At 39.7% G+C, this 17080-nt stretch overlaps 2 protein-coding genes across 8 annotated transcripts in view; one reads left to right on the top strand and one right to left on the bottom strand.

Annotated features, from left to right (window-relative positions):
- The window catches only part of rnf207b (ring finger protein 207b), a 52016-nt gene extending 44512 nt beyond the window's left edge, over positions 1-7504 (top strand). For both annotated transcript variants that reach the window (XM_069918592.1, XM_069918593.1), the window contains 4 exons: positions 1839-1890; positions 2567-2684; positions 3263-3358; positions 5161-7504. In XM_069918592.1, the coding sequence (XP_069774693.1) occupies positions 1839-1890; positions 2567-2684; positions 3263-3358; positions 5161-5344 (450 nt within the window). In that variant the 3' untranslated portion in view covers positions 5345-7504. The remainder of the gene's footprint in view (positions 1-1838; positions 1891-2566; positions 2685-3262; positions 3359-5160) is intronic.
- icmt (isoprenylcysteine carboxyl methyltransferase) overlaps positions 1-16952 on the bottom strand; it is a 50598-nt gene extending 33646 nt beyond the window's left edge. For 2 of the 6 annotated variants that reach the window (XR_011351738.1, XR_011351737.1), the window contains exons 1-8: positions 16313-16952; positions 14227-14315; positions 13597-13766; positions 11215-11432; positions 9650-10891; positions 8997-9233; positions 5497-5608; positions 1857-1975 (exon numbers count right to left, since the gene is read on the bottom strand). Coding sequence is in view for 1 of the 6 variants with exons in the window: in XM_069918605.1 (XP_069774706.1) it covers positions 10709-10891; positions 11215-11432; positions 13597-13766; positions 14227-14315; positions 16313-16495 (843 nt within the window). In the remaining 5 variants the exon portion in view is untranslated. Of the gene's footprint in view, positions 1-1856; positions 1976-5496; positions 5609-8996; positions 9234-9402; positions 10892-11214; positions 11433-13596; positions 13767-14226; positions 14316-16312 lie in introns of those variants that run through there. The other 4 variants (XR_011351740.1, XR_011351736.1, XR_011351739.1 and 1 more) reach the window with 4 other exon arrangements.
- Positions 16953-17080: the final 128 nt, after the last annotated feature.

Genomic DNA, 17080 nt, shown 5'->3' with positions numbered 1-17080 from the left:
TTGAGAACATCGTATAAGGATCAATTGCTCGCAGGTCACAACATCCAAGTTACAGCCTCTCCAGCAATTACACTCTGCCTCTGCATTAGATGGTCAATTTGTGCCCAAATTACTGGCATAGAAACAATGGTGGGCTATTCAGCTCTTTGAGGCCCCAAGTCCATTGCTGACATGTATTTTAATTCCACTGGCAGTGCTTTGATCCAAATCTCATGACACCTTCGCAATCCATAATTTTCTATCTTGAAAGCTTTGTGGCCCTCATCGCCAATGATGCCATTGAGTATTTCAAATGTATGGGAACCAGTAGGCTATCAATATGTGCACTTTAACTGTTATTGCTATCAACTTACATACAATTGGAATGTGGTGAAAATAGTGGGGACAAGGAGAAATCACTGGCACAAATCAGTGCTTGCGAAATGGCTGATTCACCATCACTAATACAGTTCTCACCCCAGTTAAAATCAGAAAAGTTGGAACAAAGCAGAATTTGAGGTTGAGACCTTTGACTTTTTTTTTTAAAACCCCAGATTCAACCACATACACTACAATTTGTTTTCCAACTATTCAGAGAAGATCATTTGCCAGTGTCTTTAAACAGAAAGATTTTCACCATTTCTTTTTCTAATTTTGCTGCCTAACCTATTAAGTGTTTCAAGAATTTTGTTTTGATTTTATGACTGTAACATTGACTTAGCAATCACAATTAGTTGAAAACATTTTGTTAACTGGGTTCTGTTCAGTGAATTTGTTGGGTGGTATTGTCTCAATTATAAAATATACAAGGATTAAAGTCTCTGAATATCCACATGATTGAAGAACTGTTCCTCTATTTATTTCAGAGTGCCTAATAAATTAAAATGTTACAAAGCAAGGTCGTCACTATTTCAGAGAGAATTCCCTGCCCAACCCAGAGATATGAATATGTAAGCTCTTGGACCCGCTCATCGTAATTTAAGCCAAACTACATAACTTTCCATTCCCTTTTCATAAAATAGGCTTTCCCTTAATCCTTGACTTTATTACTTTAAGTTTTATGAAATTGGATTCACTTTCTCAGGCAAATGTTTAAAAAAGATGCTATTCTCGGACCTGGTGTTGGACATGCATCTTCCCACTGAAGCAGCCTGACCTGATGCGTATCTCCTGCATCTTGCTTTCATTCAACATTTCCAGCATTTGCAGTCTTTCCAATTTTCAAATTCTTGCTGTGGTCCTGTTATCCCTCAAGCAACACCACTAAAAGCATTCTAACATTGCTGTTTGTGAAGTTTGTGTTCCAATTGAGTGGCGGATATCAACATTCTAATAATTAAACTTAAAAGTACTTAAACTTAAATCCCTTTTGGACTTGAGTTTACAAAAGGGCCAATATTGGGCAGCATGGTAGGCATAGTGCCAGCGACCCAGGTTCAAATCCAGCTCTGTCTGTAAGGAGTTTGTACATTCTCCCCATGTCTGCGTGGGTTTCCTCTGGGTGCTCTGGTTTCCTCCCACCCTTAAAAAAATTTATGGGGATTGAAGGTTAATTGATATATTTGGGGGACCCCACAGTACTGCAGGTCTAAGAAAAAAATTACATCTTCCGCACTTTCCCTTATGGTTTACAGCTCTGCCTCCATGTTAAACCTCTCTACGGCACCCAGTTCTTTTCCAACAAAATCCAGTTAAATTCTACGCTTTATTTATTTGGTGCATAAGTTTTTGCTAATTATTCTTTGGTTTAACATGATTTTATCTAAATTATAGGGACCAAATAAATGCAAATTATGAAATATAGCGTAACTTTGAAACTGAATGGAGAAATTAATGCTAATTTTTCTGCCTTGTATCAGGTATGGGAGGAAACCTACCAGAGAGTTGCAAATGAGCAGGAAATTTACGAAGGTATGATAGTAGGTTATATCCATTCCTACAACACACATGATTTGCATATCTTGTTGGTTAGATTATTTCTTCTAAGTTGCTTTTTCTAAAGTGGGAAAAGGAAATTGAAAAAAAATTATTGTAGCCACACATTATTCAGAGCTCAAAGAAATAGAGTTTCTAGTTTCAGACAAATTTTGATAGTTTTTTTTTGGAGGAGCCTTTGACAAATCCTAAGTCAGAATACCTGATCCAGCCACAGCATTACAAGTTTAGTAAGACAATCTAACTATCATCTCTGTGGTGAGAGGAGTGTCTATTAAGATTAGATGGGATACAGACAGTAATACCACTTCAAGAGTGAAACAAATGGATCTTCATGAATCAATTGCATGATCTTATTTTACTCATTTACAAGTATCTCAACATCCCTCCAGTGTGGGTGCACGTGGCTTCTGTGCATACCATCTACAAGATGCACTGCAACTATCCAAACCCAATTCAGCAGCACCCCCTCAATCCAATCTCCTTCACCTAAAAGGACACCAGCAGCTGAACAGAAATCTCATAACTCTAAATTCTCCTCTAAGCCACTCAATAACAACGAAAATCTCAGTTTCTCATTGTGGTGCCCACATGATATGTGTCTAAAAGTACAAGCAGAATTCTCACAAGGGTTCCACATTTTATTTTTAAGCCCAACTTCATGACTTGATGCTGCTCAAACAAGAGAACCTGTACCTAACAACAATCACCCGCCAGATAAGCCCATACATTCGCTCGATTGCCAAAGTGAAAGAACGCCTGGAGCCCAGGTTAGATTTATCTATTATTATTACTTTTATTCTCACCTTTGGTCCTTCCTGAGGCGAATATTAACGGTACAAGTCACCCTCTGCAAGCCTTAAAAGTTAAGCCTTAAAAGTTCATAAAAGTTGGTTGCTTTTCTGCTTTGAAGCTATGCTATGGCTGGAGCTTTATCCTGACCTCAGCCAAACACAGGTAATTAATTCCAAGCAGCGATGTGATTGGAAGTGGGGACCCAGATGAAAGACATTTTAATTCCTTTCCCAGAATAAGTTTGAGTAGACGGCATATCATTCTTCATTTACTTCTTGCAAACCACAAGCATGACATTATTTAATCAGTGCTTCTCAGTCTTGTGCTGCATTGCGTTATAGGCCAGTGTTACCAGAATTGGGTGACACACTGGCCTACTGCACAGAATTAGCCCAAAATGTTCATGAACACCACACAGGTTTCCTCCTACTCATCTTAATTTAAGTAAAACAACATCACTTTCCACTCCCTTCTGATAAAATAAGCTTTCCCTTAACCCTTGACTTTATTACTTTAAGTTTTTTGAAATTTGAACCTTGCTTTTTGCTGGCAGACTTAAGGAACCGAAAGAGATGAAGGATGACAGGACAGATAACATGCTGAAGATTTACGACGAAGCCTCTATTAAGGCTGCAGATGGGCAGTACAGGTAGGATTCCATTGTAAAGTTTCAAGTCTCTCCTTCCAAATGTCTCAGGAAATTTATTGAATATCAGACCCATTAAAGGTGAGCAAAATACTAAAGATATGCATTTTTCAGTTCCTGTTGTTAGCTCAGGTTGTCTCACTGTACAGCCAAATAAGCACTTTTGAAGGATACCTTTTTTGTATTGAGCAAACATGGCAGATAATATGTGCGCATGGAGATCCTACAAGCAGCTACAACTGAAAATGACCAATGGTTTTTATTTTAATTAATGTTCAATCAAAATTCACTGGAACATCAAGGCATATCCTACTATTTGAGATTGCCCATCAGAAGGAATAAATGGGACTTCAGCTTAAGGTTTCATCAGAAAGACAGCATCTTCAACTATGTTACTCCCACCCACCCCCGTCAAATTTCCCTGGAACATCAGCCTAGAACCTATGGCATAAGGTTAAGATGTCATTAGGGTGCTCTGTGCTTAGTAAGGGATTAAAGTGATATGTGAGTGGAAAGAAAAAGGTTGAGAACCAAGGTGTAGATTATGTCAAGAATGCAATTCAAACCCATGCTCACTTGGCTGACAAAGCTATTGCTGTGCTTACTGATGTGTTCTTATCTAAAAAAAAACCTCGGTGTGAAGAAAAAAGATTTCCTACTCACTTTTATTAAAAAATGGTCAATCAGAGCTGTAAAATATATTGTGTTTAAAATACTGTTGTGTTTCATATTATTAGTTTGTTCCTGCAACCTACGAAGTGGTTTCAAACTGCCCCCTAAATTCACATTTCACCATAAGCAATTCCTATGCCACAAGTGCTCTATGATTGGTAAAGGTATGTGAGTGGGGGAGAAAAAGGTTGAGCACCACTTGTTACTGAAATATTTTGCTTGAGAAAAATTGTCATTGGCCCATTTCCTTTGGAGTAATAAAACCATGCACATAACGAGTCAACTAGGTACAATGAAAACAATAGTTTTCAAACCCTTTTCTTTCCATGCACATACCATCTTAAATAATCCCTTACTAATCACAGAGCATAGGGATCACTTAAAGTGGAATGTGAGTGGGGGGGGGGTGGAAGAGTTTGAAAAACACTGTAATCGAGAGGAATGAAATGTAAAACATATCTCTCCGCAGCAGCATGTCCATCTTGGATGATTTCTTTTTAAACAGTGACCTTGTAACTGCCCCAAGAACCATTCTATCCCGATTAAGTGTTACTGAGCTATTACCAAAAGGAGATCGAGAATAGAGCATTACCATACACACAGGAAGTAATTATTGGGCCCATCAAAACTCGTTGATAACTCAGAAAGGCAATCCAATAATTCTACTTCAGTCAATCTTTTCCCGCAGCCCGCTATTTTCTTTCCATTTGTCAATCTCTAATTTTGCCTCTTCTCGTTCCCATTTCCCACAGTGATCTACACTTCATTGTTTGCTGAAATAAGAAATTCTGACCTTTTCTGGTTCTCCTGTTGCTTGTGAAATCAGTTTCTCGACTAAGTTTTTTTCATGGGGTAAAAAGTCTTCTTTACAATTATTTTGCATTCAATTGCACTGCATTAATTTCAAACAGAGCAACCTATATTAGAACACATTTGTGGGGTTGGAAAATGTGTAGTGAAAGAAGGAAAAGCTAATAAAGTCATCCAGCTTGTTTATTAGGCGGTAATGTTGATATTTAACATTGTTTGTCTGCTCCTTTGAATAAGTACACGGGGAACGTAACTGTTAATTGGAGCTCAATGAAGAATGGGAGTAAAACCAGAAAGGCGTAACATTTTATATTCTCCTTCAGGAATGATCTTGCTTGCCTGAGTGAAGAAAGAGAGAAACAGATAGACAACAAGGAGAAGATTATTGACAACCGAACACTAAATATTCTGTCTGAGGATTCAGAGGTGAAATGCAAAGACTTGTGTCGCACAACAAAACTGAAGAGTGGATTGGACACTCCTGACAGAAAGGAGCTCACCTTATAGTATAGGAGCACAAAAGACCAATTAACCTTGACAGTCGCAGAATGTAAATATCACATATTGATTTTACCATGGCCGATGATGTTCCCGATTTACAAACAGAGGTGGTTCAGGTCACAATATTATATTTAAATACAAACCGTCTGGTTATGTACCTGTGGTTAAAAACAGAATTTGATTCCATAATCTTTCAGCAGGAAATAAATCCCAAGAAATGTCATAAGCCTTATGATTTAAGCCTTCATGCATGAATGGTGAAAGCAGAACCTATTTGAAAAAAGGCACAAATTATTATTGCAGGTTATTACCATTTATATACATCGGTAAATGTTCTCAATCGAACCTTAAAAGCTTTTGGAATTGTGATTTCAAGATAATACTCCCTCATCCCAGACTCCAATGCCATTGTGTAAACAAGCTCAACTCAAGACCTTGTCCATAATTGCACACCTAAATAAAATGGATACCAAAAACTAGAATAAAAGCAACAAAGAATGAGCAAGCTTGCATTATTTTTTCTTGAAAAGACATTTTCTTTGCAAATGTGTACAGGTTTGAAAAGATTGAGTGACACCTACAACTACCAGAAATACAAGAATTTAGAAGAATTTACTTTAGTCGCAGAATTGTTGCATAGATGTGTTTAGGGGAAGCTAGATATATGAATGAGGAAAAAAGATAAATAGAAGTGTTAAATAGACGCAATAAAGTGATTAGATTGGGGGAAATTAAAGATTGGTAAAGATCAATTGGACAGAATTGTAATTTTCATGTTGTAAACTCTATTTCTAGTTTACTTTGTATTCTGTGCAGATTCAGTCCAAACTAGCTGGACAACAAATACCACTGATGACCACTGAAGTGCACGTGGTTATGATAGGATCAGGCTTGGAGACAAGGTTCAGATCATGGTTGAATCTTTCTGAAATGACAGGCTTTTATAAGAACAATCTTTTGGCAAGGAATTGGAGAAAACATTGTCACCATTGGAACTGTTTTGCAATGAAGAGTCAACGCAGAGAAAATGGAAAAAAAAAACCCAACAAAATACCTACTCAAACCTGGGAGATACATTTTAGGCACCACCTGACTTTCCTCTGGTGGTGAGCAGGGTTCCAATGGAGTCTGTCGTGGGCCCGCAATTATTCACGATTAATTAATTTGGAAGAGGTGACAAAAATTAGTGTTTCTAAGTTTGCTGATGACACTAAATTGAATGGAAAAGCAAATTGTGCAGAAGATACAGAGTCTGCAGAGATGTAAATAAGTTAAGTGAATGGGAAAGGGTTTGGCAGATCGAGTACAATGTTGGCAAATGTGAGGTTATCCACTTTGGAAGAAAAAATGGAAGATCAGAAATATTATTTAAATGGCAAGTGATTACAGCATGCTACCATGCAGGAGGACTCAGGAGGAGTGCTTGTGCATGAATTGCAAAAGGTTGATTTGCAGGTGCAGCAGGCAACCAAGGCGGCAAATGGAATGCTGGCCTTCATTGTTAAAGGGAGTGAAGTTAAGAGCAGAGGTTATGCTGCAACTGTACAAAGTACTGGTTAAACCACATCTGGAGTACTTCATGCAATTCTGGCTTCATTACTTGAGGCTTTGGAGGCAGTGTAGAGATTTACAAGATTGATTCCAGATATGAAGGGGTTATCTTAGGTGTAGAGATTAAGTCATCTGGGACTGTACACACTGGAATTTAGAAGAATGAGAGGGGAATTGTATAGAAACATAAACCATTATGAAAGGCATAGATAACATAGGGGTACGTAAATTGTTTCCATTGGTAGGGGAGACCAGAACTAGGGGAATATAGCCTCATGACTTAGGGTAATAGATTTAGGATGGAGTTGAGGAGGAACCATTTTTCCCAAAGTGGAATTCGCTGCCCATTGAAGCAAGTGGAGGCGACGTCAGTAAATATATTTAAGACAAGGTTGGACAGATTTTTTTTTTAACCTGGTAAAGGAATTAAGGTATATGAGGAAAAGGCAGGTAGGTGGAGATGAGCCTATCATCAGATTAGCCTTGATTACATTGAATGGCAGAGAAGGCTTAATGAGCCAGATGGCCTATTCTTGCTCCTATTTATGTTCTTATGTATCTGTTTGCAAGCTAATAATTTTTAAACACTTTCTGCCTCAATAAAGGATTGTGTAACCAAAATATTATGCTAATTTATTGACAGTGTCTTAAAACAATTCAACATGTAATTTTCAAAGCCAACAAACATTGGCTGTAACAGCACGTTCACATCCTGAATACAAGACAATGACCTGATTATAGCAGCTGTTCCTGTCCTTCCCAACCTTGACAGATGTACATTCAAAAGCTCAAATCCTAATTAAACTTTCTCCAACTAATGAGTACTGCAGTTTTCCTACTCCTAATCCAAAAGTAAAATGGATGTGATCTTGCAATTTTTGACGGGTCACATCCTTACAAGTAATCAGAGGAACAAGTCTACTTTCAATGATTCAAAGTAATTCAGGGATTCCTGCCCAAAAAAGAAAGTAATTACATTGCATTATTAATCCATCAATTCATCACTGAATTTTTAAATCACTGAGCTATTTGACCATTACTTTTATTTCTTTTACCTACCCACTTAGCTGCTTATGTAATCTTCCTTTTTATTTCTACCTTTATATCCTCAGTCATTCCAGAGGTGAAGTGGAAAGTTGTGCCTGCAGCACCCCACCCAAAACTAAATTTAAGATCAACACTACTCTCGCGCCCTACTCTGTACATTATCCCAGGCTTGATAATTCCTTTGTTAAATGTGGTTAATGCCTCTCAGCATCAAGACACTTAAAGCAGCTAATCTTGTATAGCTTTCTTCCATGCGAGTTTATCTGCTGCAAAGTGTTCTAACTAGCTTATCTTCCTTCTTTCGTATTCACCCATTTTGCCCCTTTAGTGAGTCAACAGTACAGAAGTCCAAACATCTAGATGCCAGAAATCCAGATCACCCAAGAATCCCGACTTTTAAAATTTAGCAGGCTTTTGTGTGTGTGCATGTGAGTGCCACAGATGCACAGCTGCATTTTAATTAAAAATGAAGGATGCTGTATTTGCTAATAAATAAACTATCAAAAATTATCTCTTTTTTATTCCTTCTTAAATTTGAAAAGTACTGCCCAAGAATACAGATTTTCAGACTTCTACTGTAACTAGTAACCTCAGCCCTTGCAGGGGGCTTGAGTAACAAACCAAGCCATTCAGTCTAATGCTAGGATCTATATTCCACGCAAACTTCTATGATAACGATCTCTTTTCATTCGGCCAAGTATATACAGGGATTACAAACACATTAACAGACTGGGTATCCCAGCAATTCATTGCTGCCCCAACTCCTTTCCAACACATGCAATTAATGCGCATCCAACTATACAAGAAATTCAACACTATCCTGAAGCAGTCCAGTTAATTACTACTTAATCCACCACCCTTAGTTGTAACTCTGCATAATGATTGTCGTTTGCAAAATGCAGCAAACTGCTAAAGCTTCAAAAGCAATACCCAAATGTATCAACTCTACTGCCTCAAAGGACAAAGGCAGCAGACACAGGGACCACCTTATTTAAAACTTCTTCCCAGACACAAAACTGACTTGGAAATGTATCCCATTAGCTCACAACCAAATGCTTACCTGTATTCAAGGATGGGATTTAAACAGATGTTAGCAGTGATGTCATTGGCAAAATATTAACCCACCAGTGCTCATTGCAAGAGTTTAAATGTGGAAAGGCCACTTAAGGTTGTGGATTGCAGCTCAAATCATTGTATCTGTGCTAATTTATTGGAGGCACACCACTTATTCTAACTCTGGATGAGATATTTTTGGTATCCTTTGTTAGATTTTGCCACTGATGCATGAAGACATTGTCTGCATTAAAAGATATCATAGGAAAAAAAATGTTATTAATAGTTCCAACTTTGTAGGACAATCAAGCACCAAACTAGGATATCTATTACTAATCAATGGGAAACTATTTTTGTGTTCTCTGGTCGTTGGAAAGAGACAACAAAAAGTGAGATATGAGATAACTTCAAAGTTTTCAGGTTATGCTTTGATGTACACTTTAATTTAAAAGATAGAATTGATAGACTTGAAAAGGAAACATGGATAACAGCAAATTTCCCTTGTTTGTGTACATGTGGATACGTACCAACTCTGCTCGTGATATTACAGTGCAGGTTTAAATAAGAGAGCATAACCACGTCGTCACAAAATGCCAGTAAGCTCAGTGAATCAGTAGCCATGCAAAAGGTAAGAGATAGCTTAATATTTCAGATAAGCACCTGCTTTTATTTATTTCCAGCATTTGCAGGTTTTGTTCCCACATTTAAATATTGTAACAGGTTTCATGTTCTTCCTTAATGGTGCAGAGATAACAAAATTGTATTGAATAGGATAATTTTTTTTCGTCTTCTCCCTGCACCTCCCCAAATGTGAAGGATGAAGGAAAAGAGAGAGTTTCAGTTTAGGCACTCAAAGTCACTATTTAGTGTTTTAAGATCAGTTACAGCACGTATTACATACAAAGCAAAGCTCTCTCAATGGTACCCCAGAGATGAGTCAGTTCCAATCTCAGATATGACCACTCCCAGCTTACTTCTCGTAAGAATGCCAATTCATCCAAACTGAGAGGCAGACTTTGAGAAACAGACCCGTGCCTGGTAGGGGTTGGGTTGAGACATCACTCAATTTCATGGAAGGTCCTTGGTGGAGGAAAGTTTTAATCCACTAGCCTGGTTGCTTAAGTAGCCAGGATTGAGTGGCGAAAAGCTGATCCTCTGTCATTTTGTTAAAAAAAAGTTAAGTAAAATATCACTCATGTCAACATCTTCTTGAATAAAATATAACATATTCTGGTCAAGACAAAATAAAAAGTAAATTCACCTATATTTTACAAACTATGATTATCTGCTTACAGTAAGATTGATAATTATGGAATTTACCTTTCCTGATACAGTACATTGGTGTATTGCAATAATGCATTTTCCCTAGATAGTATATCGCAGCCCTCCTTGATTTTTTTGGTCAAAAAGTATTTACACGAGTACGAAGTCTATAATGAATGGCTTTGTCAAAGCAATAGCTGGAGCGAGCGGCCTCTAAAATTTGCACTGTAGTTAGTTCCCACTCTTCACAATAGTATTCCTTTAAAGATATGTCCTCTGCAGCACCGTACCCTTGCTCTAACAGATTGAAACTAGCTAAGATGTTCTCAACAGCAACAGCTGTGAAATTCTTTTCAAAATTGAAATCAAACAATATTGAGGTGCTAAGGATTAAAGGCAGCCTGTAGCCATAGCCTGTTTTGATTGTGCATTTCTTTCTTATCGTCTCTTCTCACTTCATGGTTCCAGCTTTGCACCTTTGATGAAGGGAAGTCGTGTTGGAATCTGTTTCTTATACTGTTCATAGTCTTCACCAAAAAACTGAATCAAAGTCATCTCCTCTTCCTCAATGCGTTCACGAAAGAAACGCCATGAAGCTAACGTGTACCCGACAATACAGATGGGGTTACACAAGATTACCTTGGGGAAAAAAAAAGTCAATTGGTTAACTTTTGGATAGCAAACATTATGTTTCCCAGTTCAAGAAAATAAAATTGCATTCTAATTGTAACATATTGCAATTTTTCGTGCTGGAACAGGAACTTGCCTTTGCAGATCATTACCTTTAAATATGCCAGTCAAGAAAAAAATACCATATATCTAATCATTATATTCCTTTTCTATGGGGCATGAGAAAGCCTCAATATTTAATACTCGCTCTCACCTTTAATTGACTATTTCTGAACCAAGGACAGGTCTCACTTGTGTGTCATGGTAACTAGGAAAAACTGTGACAAACCTACCTGAGTGCCAATACTCCAGTAAAACCAGCCCACGTAGGATGGATGTCTGGACCAAGAATAGACTCCAGAGGTGACAAGCCTGTGGGATTCTGCCTTCTCGTTTTGTACAATATGATTAAAATTTGACCCAGCGGTGAGCATGGCTGCTTTGCGCAGCGATTCCCCAAATAGAACCATGAGCAAACCAAGGAAACTGAGCCATGTGACTTGCTTCGTATCTGCATATGAAAATTTGAAGAAATTTAATTTTCTTTATTACTGAAAAAGAAAATGCAGGAAAACATCTGAAGAACAAAAAAACAGAAGTTAACAATTAAATGCAACTAACTTTCATCAGAACTGTTGATTCTGGTGTGTACAAGTATAGAGCAATAGAAATTGGTTGGATGGGGGAAGAGATGGTAGACACTGAGGTAAACAAAAATAATAGGGTCCAAGAAACTAAGTGAGAAAAATATATAATTTACAGAGGTGACCAAAAAATCTGGAAAAGGTAATTTTCCCTCTTGACAGACCTGAACTCCTGAATTCTTCCAGCATTTTCTGCTTTAATTTTAAAGTTTCATCATCTTCAGTGCTTTGCTTTTCAGTTTTTTGCAATTTCCAATTGGTATTAGATTAGCCAATATCACCTTTCAGTCTAAGGGCATGCACAAGAAAAGCTAGTGCTGCCATTCTTGTTCAACACTAGTGAACTTTCCAGGAAAATATGTGTACATAGTTACTAGAGACTGGACACAGCAGGGATCCGCAACCATGTCTATATTCCAATTAATGACAAAGCCTGAGCAACACAGGCTTGAAAATATTCATGCCTCTGAAACAGCAAAAACAAGAAATTTGGAAAACAAAACAGGACATGCTACAATCTTGAACTGCTACAGTAGACAAGACTATACTCTGTACAACTTTTCAAAACAAAGACCCTGTTGATTGATCAATTCAAGAGAACAACTCCAGTCATTTGCTTCTTGACACAGACAACCAGTGAGATCAACGAGTCCTGCTTTCGCTTCCACCATTCTTAACACAATTTAAATCCAAAATAGCTGCTTTCATTGTTAACTTAAATCAAATATGAAGAAGTGTATGACAAATGTGAGTACAAACAATTTTATTAGCTTTGCAAAGTGGATGCTGTTACACAAAAAGACCTGTTTTAACTTACAACCAGGTCTTTCTGCAAAAAGACCATATGCAGATGGGCAGAAGCCTTTTGATATAGTTTAGCTTCCCATTCTATAGCCTGTTAAAAAAGTGACTATTCAGATGACCTGTAATCTGCAGACTTCAGCAAAACATCTAGCATGAGTTTTGAGAACGGCACGGACTTCGTTTTCACATCTTGCAGCTGGGCTACTAAAAGAAAACAATTTTCCCATAAAAAAATTCTTTTTAAGCCTTTTCTTGCTGCTCAAATTTATAGAAAGGAAATAAGCAAATAAAGAAAATCTATACAATCTGTACTATAATCTATCTATCATTATTTTGGAATTATAGTTGCTTAGCAATGCTATCCATTCCTTATCTTGAGGAACCATTTGACACTGAGTCCATGATTCACTATGGAGTTGTACAACATGGAAAAAGTGCCCTTCAGCCCAATATGTCCAAGATGGCACCTGAGCCAGTTCCAATTGCCTGTGTTTGACCCATATTGCTCTAAACCTTAGACATCCGTGTACTTGTCTAAAAGTCTTTGACTTGATATAATTGCACCCACTACTTCCTCCAGTACCTCAGTCCATTTACTCATCACCCTCTGTAAAAATGTTGTTCCTCAGATCCCTTTTAAAACTTGCCCCCTCTCCTCAAACCTATGCTCCCTATTTTGAGAAAAAGACTTATCATTCAACTTAGCTATGACCCTCAAGATTCCATACACCTCTAAAAGGTCAGAATCAGAAACAACTGAATCAGATGCATAAATATCATGGCCAAGTATATTCAAAAGATATTATGTGGTGAATGACTCAACAAGGCATAAAAAGTAAAAACTGCAAATAACAAGAAAAAGATTGTTTGCGAGAACAGATCATTGCACTCAATCGCACTTTAATAGTTTTAGGATATTGTTTCAGTATCTTCAATTAAACCTGAAAGCATATTACTCATAACCATATAACCATTTACAGAGCGGAAACGGCCACGTTGGCCTTTCGAGTCCGCACCGGTTCATGAAAAGTAATTCATGGGATCAAGACTTTTGAATGACTAACTGCAACATCTTTCGCTAAGAACTCCTTTACTACAGACAATTCTGAAATTCAGTCATCATTTTAGATCTCAAACATTAAAGATCATAAATGATATTCAGGGAATTTTTTTATTCTACTCAACAAAGATAGCGCTCATATCAATTAAAAAAAAACACCAACTCACCTGGAAAGAGAAGTTTCTCAATGGTGAATTCCATCCAGGAAGACATGGCTGCTAATTTATATTCTGCACTATGATTTAACAAGAAAGAGTCTAGAGAGAGGGACCTGGGATTAATAACTGCAGTCACAAGGAATTCTGAATAATGGAAAAAACTCAGGGAGCACAAATACCTATGAAAGAACAGAAATTTGAAATGTTACTCTGAAATTCACAAATTCTTTATCCTTATTACTGTACAGAGAAGCCTTACAGCTAATATACAGCTAAGACACTGTGAGAAGCTACAAGTGGAAAATGCAACAGTTACTATCTCAGTTCGAAGAACTGGATTTACTGGGTATCAGGAAATCCCTCGAATTTTCAGTATTTTGCGACCACTTTTACTTTTCGCAGCATACAGATGGTTAAAAAAACATCTTTGTACTGAAAAAAAATAACATCACTACTCTACTTTTATCATTAATTAATGCAAATGAAACTTCAATGAAACTGCTCAGATGTTTAGTTGCTGTGTCAAAGAGAAAAAAATAGCATATGAATATACAAAGTGACTTTGAAATTGGTGAATCCAAGCATGATTTTTTTTTTTCTTAAGCCTCTCCCCATACAGAACATAAACAAATCACATACCAGCCAAAATGTTGCCACGTTGATCCCCCGAAGCTCAGAATTAAACCACACCCGCAAACAAAACCAAGGAAACAAGCCCTGACGGCAATCTGGAGGCATAATTAGAAGTTAAAAAATAGATTGAGAAATAATCTAAAGTTATTCAATAGGACAGCAATTCCAAACCATTGTAAATGTATTTTTAAGAATACATCAAATCTAATCTTTGACATTTCTCCCTACCCTTAATTCCAATATAGAATTACACTTTTATTCTCTCCAAATTAAAAGCCAGTTTAATTCCCTTCACCATTCTCAAAATTCCTTGATTGTCATGTTATAACAGGTGTGTGCGTCACAAAAACACACACACACACACAGACTTCATCGTGACAATAAATTCTGAATTAAGGGTGATGGGGGAGAAAGATGGAGCTGAGTCCACGGCCAGATTAGCTGTGATCTGACTGAATGTGGGAGCAGGTTTGATGGACTGGATGAACAACTGCTGCGCAACAACTGTTGCTCCTGTTTCTGATGTGTTGTCTTGGGGAACACTGCTGCCACTCATCTCCAGATACCTGCACCATTGTAGCACCCACCGCCAAGCACATTGCAGGAAGTGACCTGATGCAAAGCTGCTCCCTGTGACAGGGCAAGGCCAAGGAGCCAAAAGCTCTGCTACTCCCGAGTCACCAGCAGATTGAGGGAGGGGGAGAGCGGTTGCTGGGAGTGGAAGTGGAGGTCTAATCTCTGCTCTGCCTTGAACTGACTCTCCATCCTCCGATGCCAAGGCTTGCCCATGGCCACTGACAGGACCTTCACTGATGCTCCAGCTCCAGCTTTGCCTTGATGGCATCTGGATGAGGTTCTCATTGGGAACCCCTTCCAGCCTCTCCTCCCACATTGCTTCCCCTGTGCAGAGTGCCTGGACAGATAACCCACCTCTGGGCAGACCATGCCTCATCAGAGCTCTCCTGGACCAGCTTTTGCTTTCCAACCTCTGCATCCCTGCAGAGGACCCTCAGCTTTGCATAACCCTCCTACCACACACCCCATGTTGGTGAGAGTCTGCTGTGGTGTGGACCGGCCTGAGCGAGCAGTACCCGATTCCGGTGTGTGCTGCTCGCTCTGCTTCTGTTCAGGGGTCATTCCTCCAGTGCCCAGTCCCTTTTTCTGTCCCGGGACTCCTTGGTCTGGCTGCAGGGAATCGGAGTGTCCCAGGGCAGGTTCTGGAGCACTGGTATCTCCTCCAGCAACATATTTCCACAACACCAGACCAATGTCATCAACAATGATGAGTCACACTACTGAGAAAAGGTGGAAAATCTTGTGAGATGATGTGAGAATAACCTGAGACTTAACATGGACAAGACAAAGGAGATAATTGTGGACTTCAGGAGGACCGGGAACAACCACCTTCCACTACACATTAATAACTTGAGAGAGTAGAGCACCAAGTTCCTCAGAGTCCACTTAAGTGACCTTTTGTGGATACACATCTCCTCACTTTATCAGGAAGGTGCAACTGCACTTCCTGAGAAGATGGAGGCAGGCAAGGCTACTGGCCACTGTCAACATTCTACAGGAGCTCTATTGAAAGCGTCCTGGCTGGCTGCTTCATTGTGCAGTAGGGTTGCTGGCTGCTTCATTGTGCAGCTGTAGAGCATTACATTGGAGGTCAATATGTATCTCAACATGTGTGTGTGTATCTCATATGTCAAGATGCTTGTTTGCATGTTTCAGCACAGAGGACCAGGGAACACCGTTTCATCAGGTTGATCTTGTATAATCAGATAATAAACCTGAATACACACATACTATCTTTAAATCTACAAAAGTACACATATAATAGATTATGCATTTGGCTTTTGAGCTATTAATGTTTTCCAGGGGGTGTAGATCAATGGCCTGTCACCATGCTGTTCGTCTAAATTAAACTCAATTAGACCACATACATTCCTGAGACTCTTTCCTGCGGGGCGAGGCAGAATTGCCATTAATTGGTGGTGCTAAACAAAACTGTGCACAACGTTCACATGTAAAACCACGGCACTTCCCGGCCAGCCCAGCGGCCGAGCCCACCAGCCCGCGCGGCAGGCGCTACCTGGTAATGAAGCCTTCGGTAGAGCAGCAGCAGCAACACGTTCACGGCGGCCAGGTGGGCTGCCAGCAGGGCACGGCTGACGGAAACGGACTGGCTCCCCGCCAGCACCAGAACCACGGACCCTCCGAGCGCAAAGCAACCGGCACTCAAACGGCCCTCAGCGACCAGCCCGCCACCAGCCATCGCCTTTCCTTGTCTCGCGATATCCAGGCGCGGGGCATCTCCCGCCGGTCCGCGGGCGGCTCCCCAACTGCGCAGGCGCGCGGAGGGGGGGGGGGAAGGAGGCGGGCCGGGTCACATGACAGACCGGGTGGTCAGCCTGGACCCGCAGCATTCCCTCTCCGTTAGAGCCCCACAGATGGCGCACCCTGTTCAATTACAACCAGAGGACATGACAGCGCAGAAAACAGGCCCTTCTCGTCTCCGCCGAACTCTTATTCTGCCTAGTCCTACAGACCTGCACCTTATCCCCCACACCTCTCAGACGTTGCTGTTTCACTCCTTTCGGTTGCTCCACTGCGAAATCGCTTCCAAGGATGACCACCCTAAAGAGGGTCGAGTGGAGTGAAACACCGAAGTCTGCAGACACCGCGATTGAAGTCAAAACAATGCTGGAGAAACTCAGCGGGTCGTGCAGCGGAGGCGTGAAATAGTCGATACTGCGTCAAAATAGCGTCCCCCCCCCCGCTATTTTGGCCCCCAAATCTGGTCTTTCCCCCGTTATCACGAGCAAAAGTTGACCTCCCCACTGGAGCTCATGGCGCACCG

This window comes from Narcine bancroftii, chromosome 2 (assembly GCF_036971445.1).
Source record: "Narcine bancroftii isolate sNarBan1 chromosome 2, sNarBan1.hap1, whole genome shotgun sequence".
Classification (NCBI taxonomy): domain Eukaryota; kingdom Metazoa; phylum Chordata; class Chondrichthyes; order Torpediniformes; family Narcinidae; genus Narcine; species Narcine bancroftii.
The sequence above is the reverse complement of the archived record's forward strand: the minus strand, read 5'-3'. Positions and strand labels throughout refer to the sequence as shown.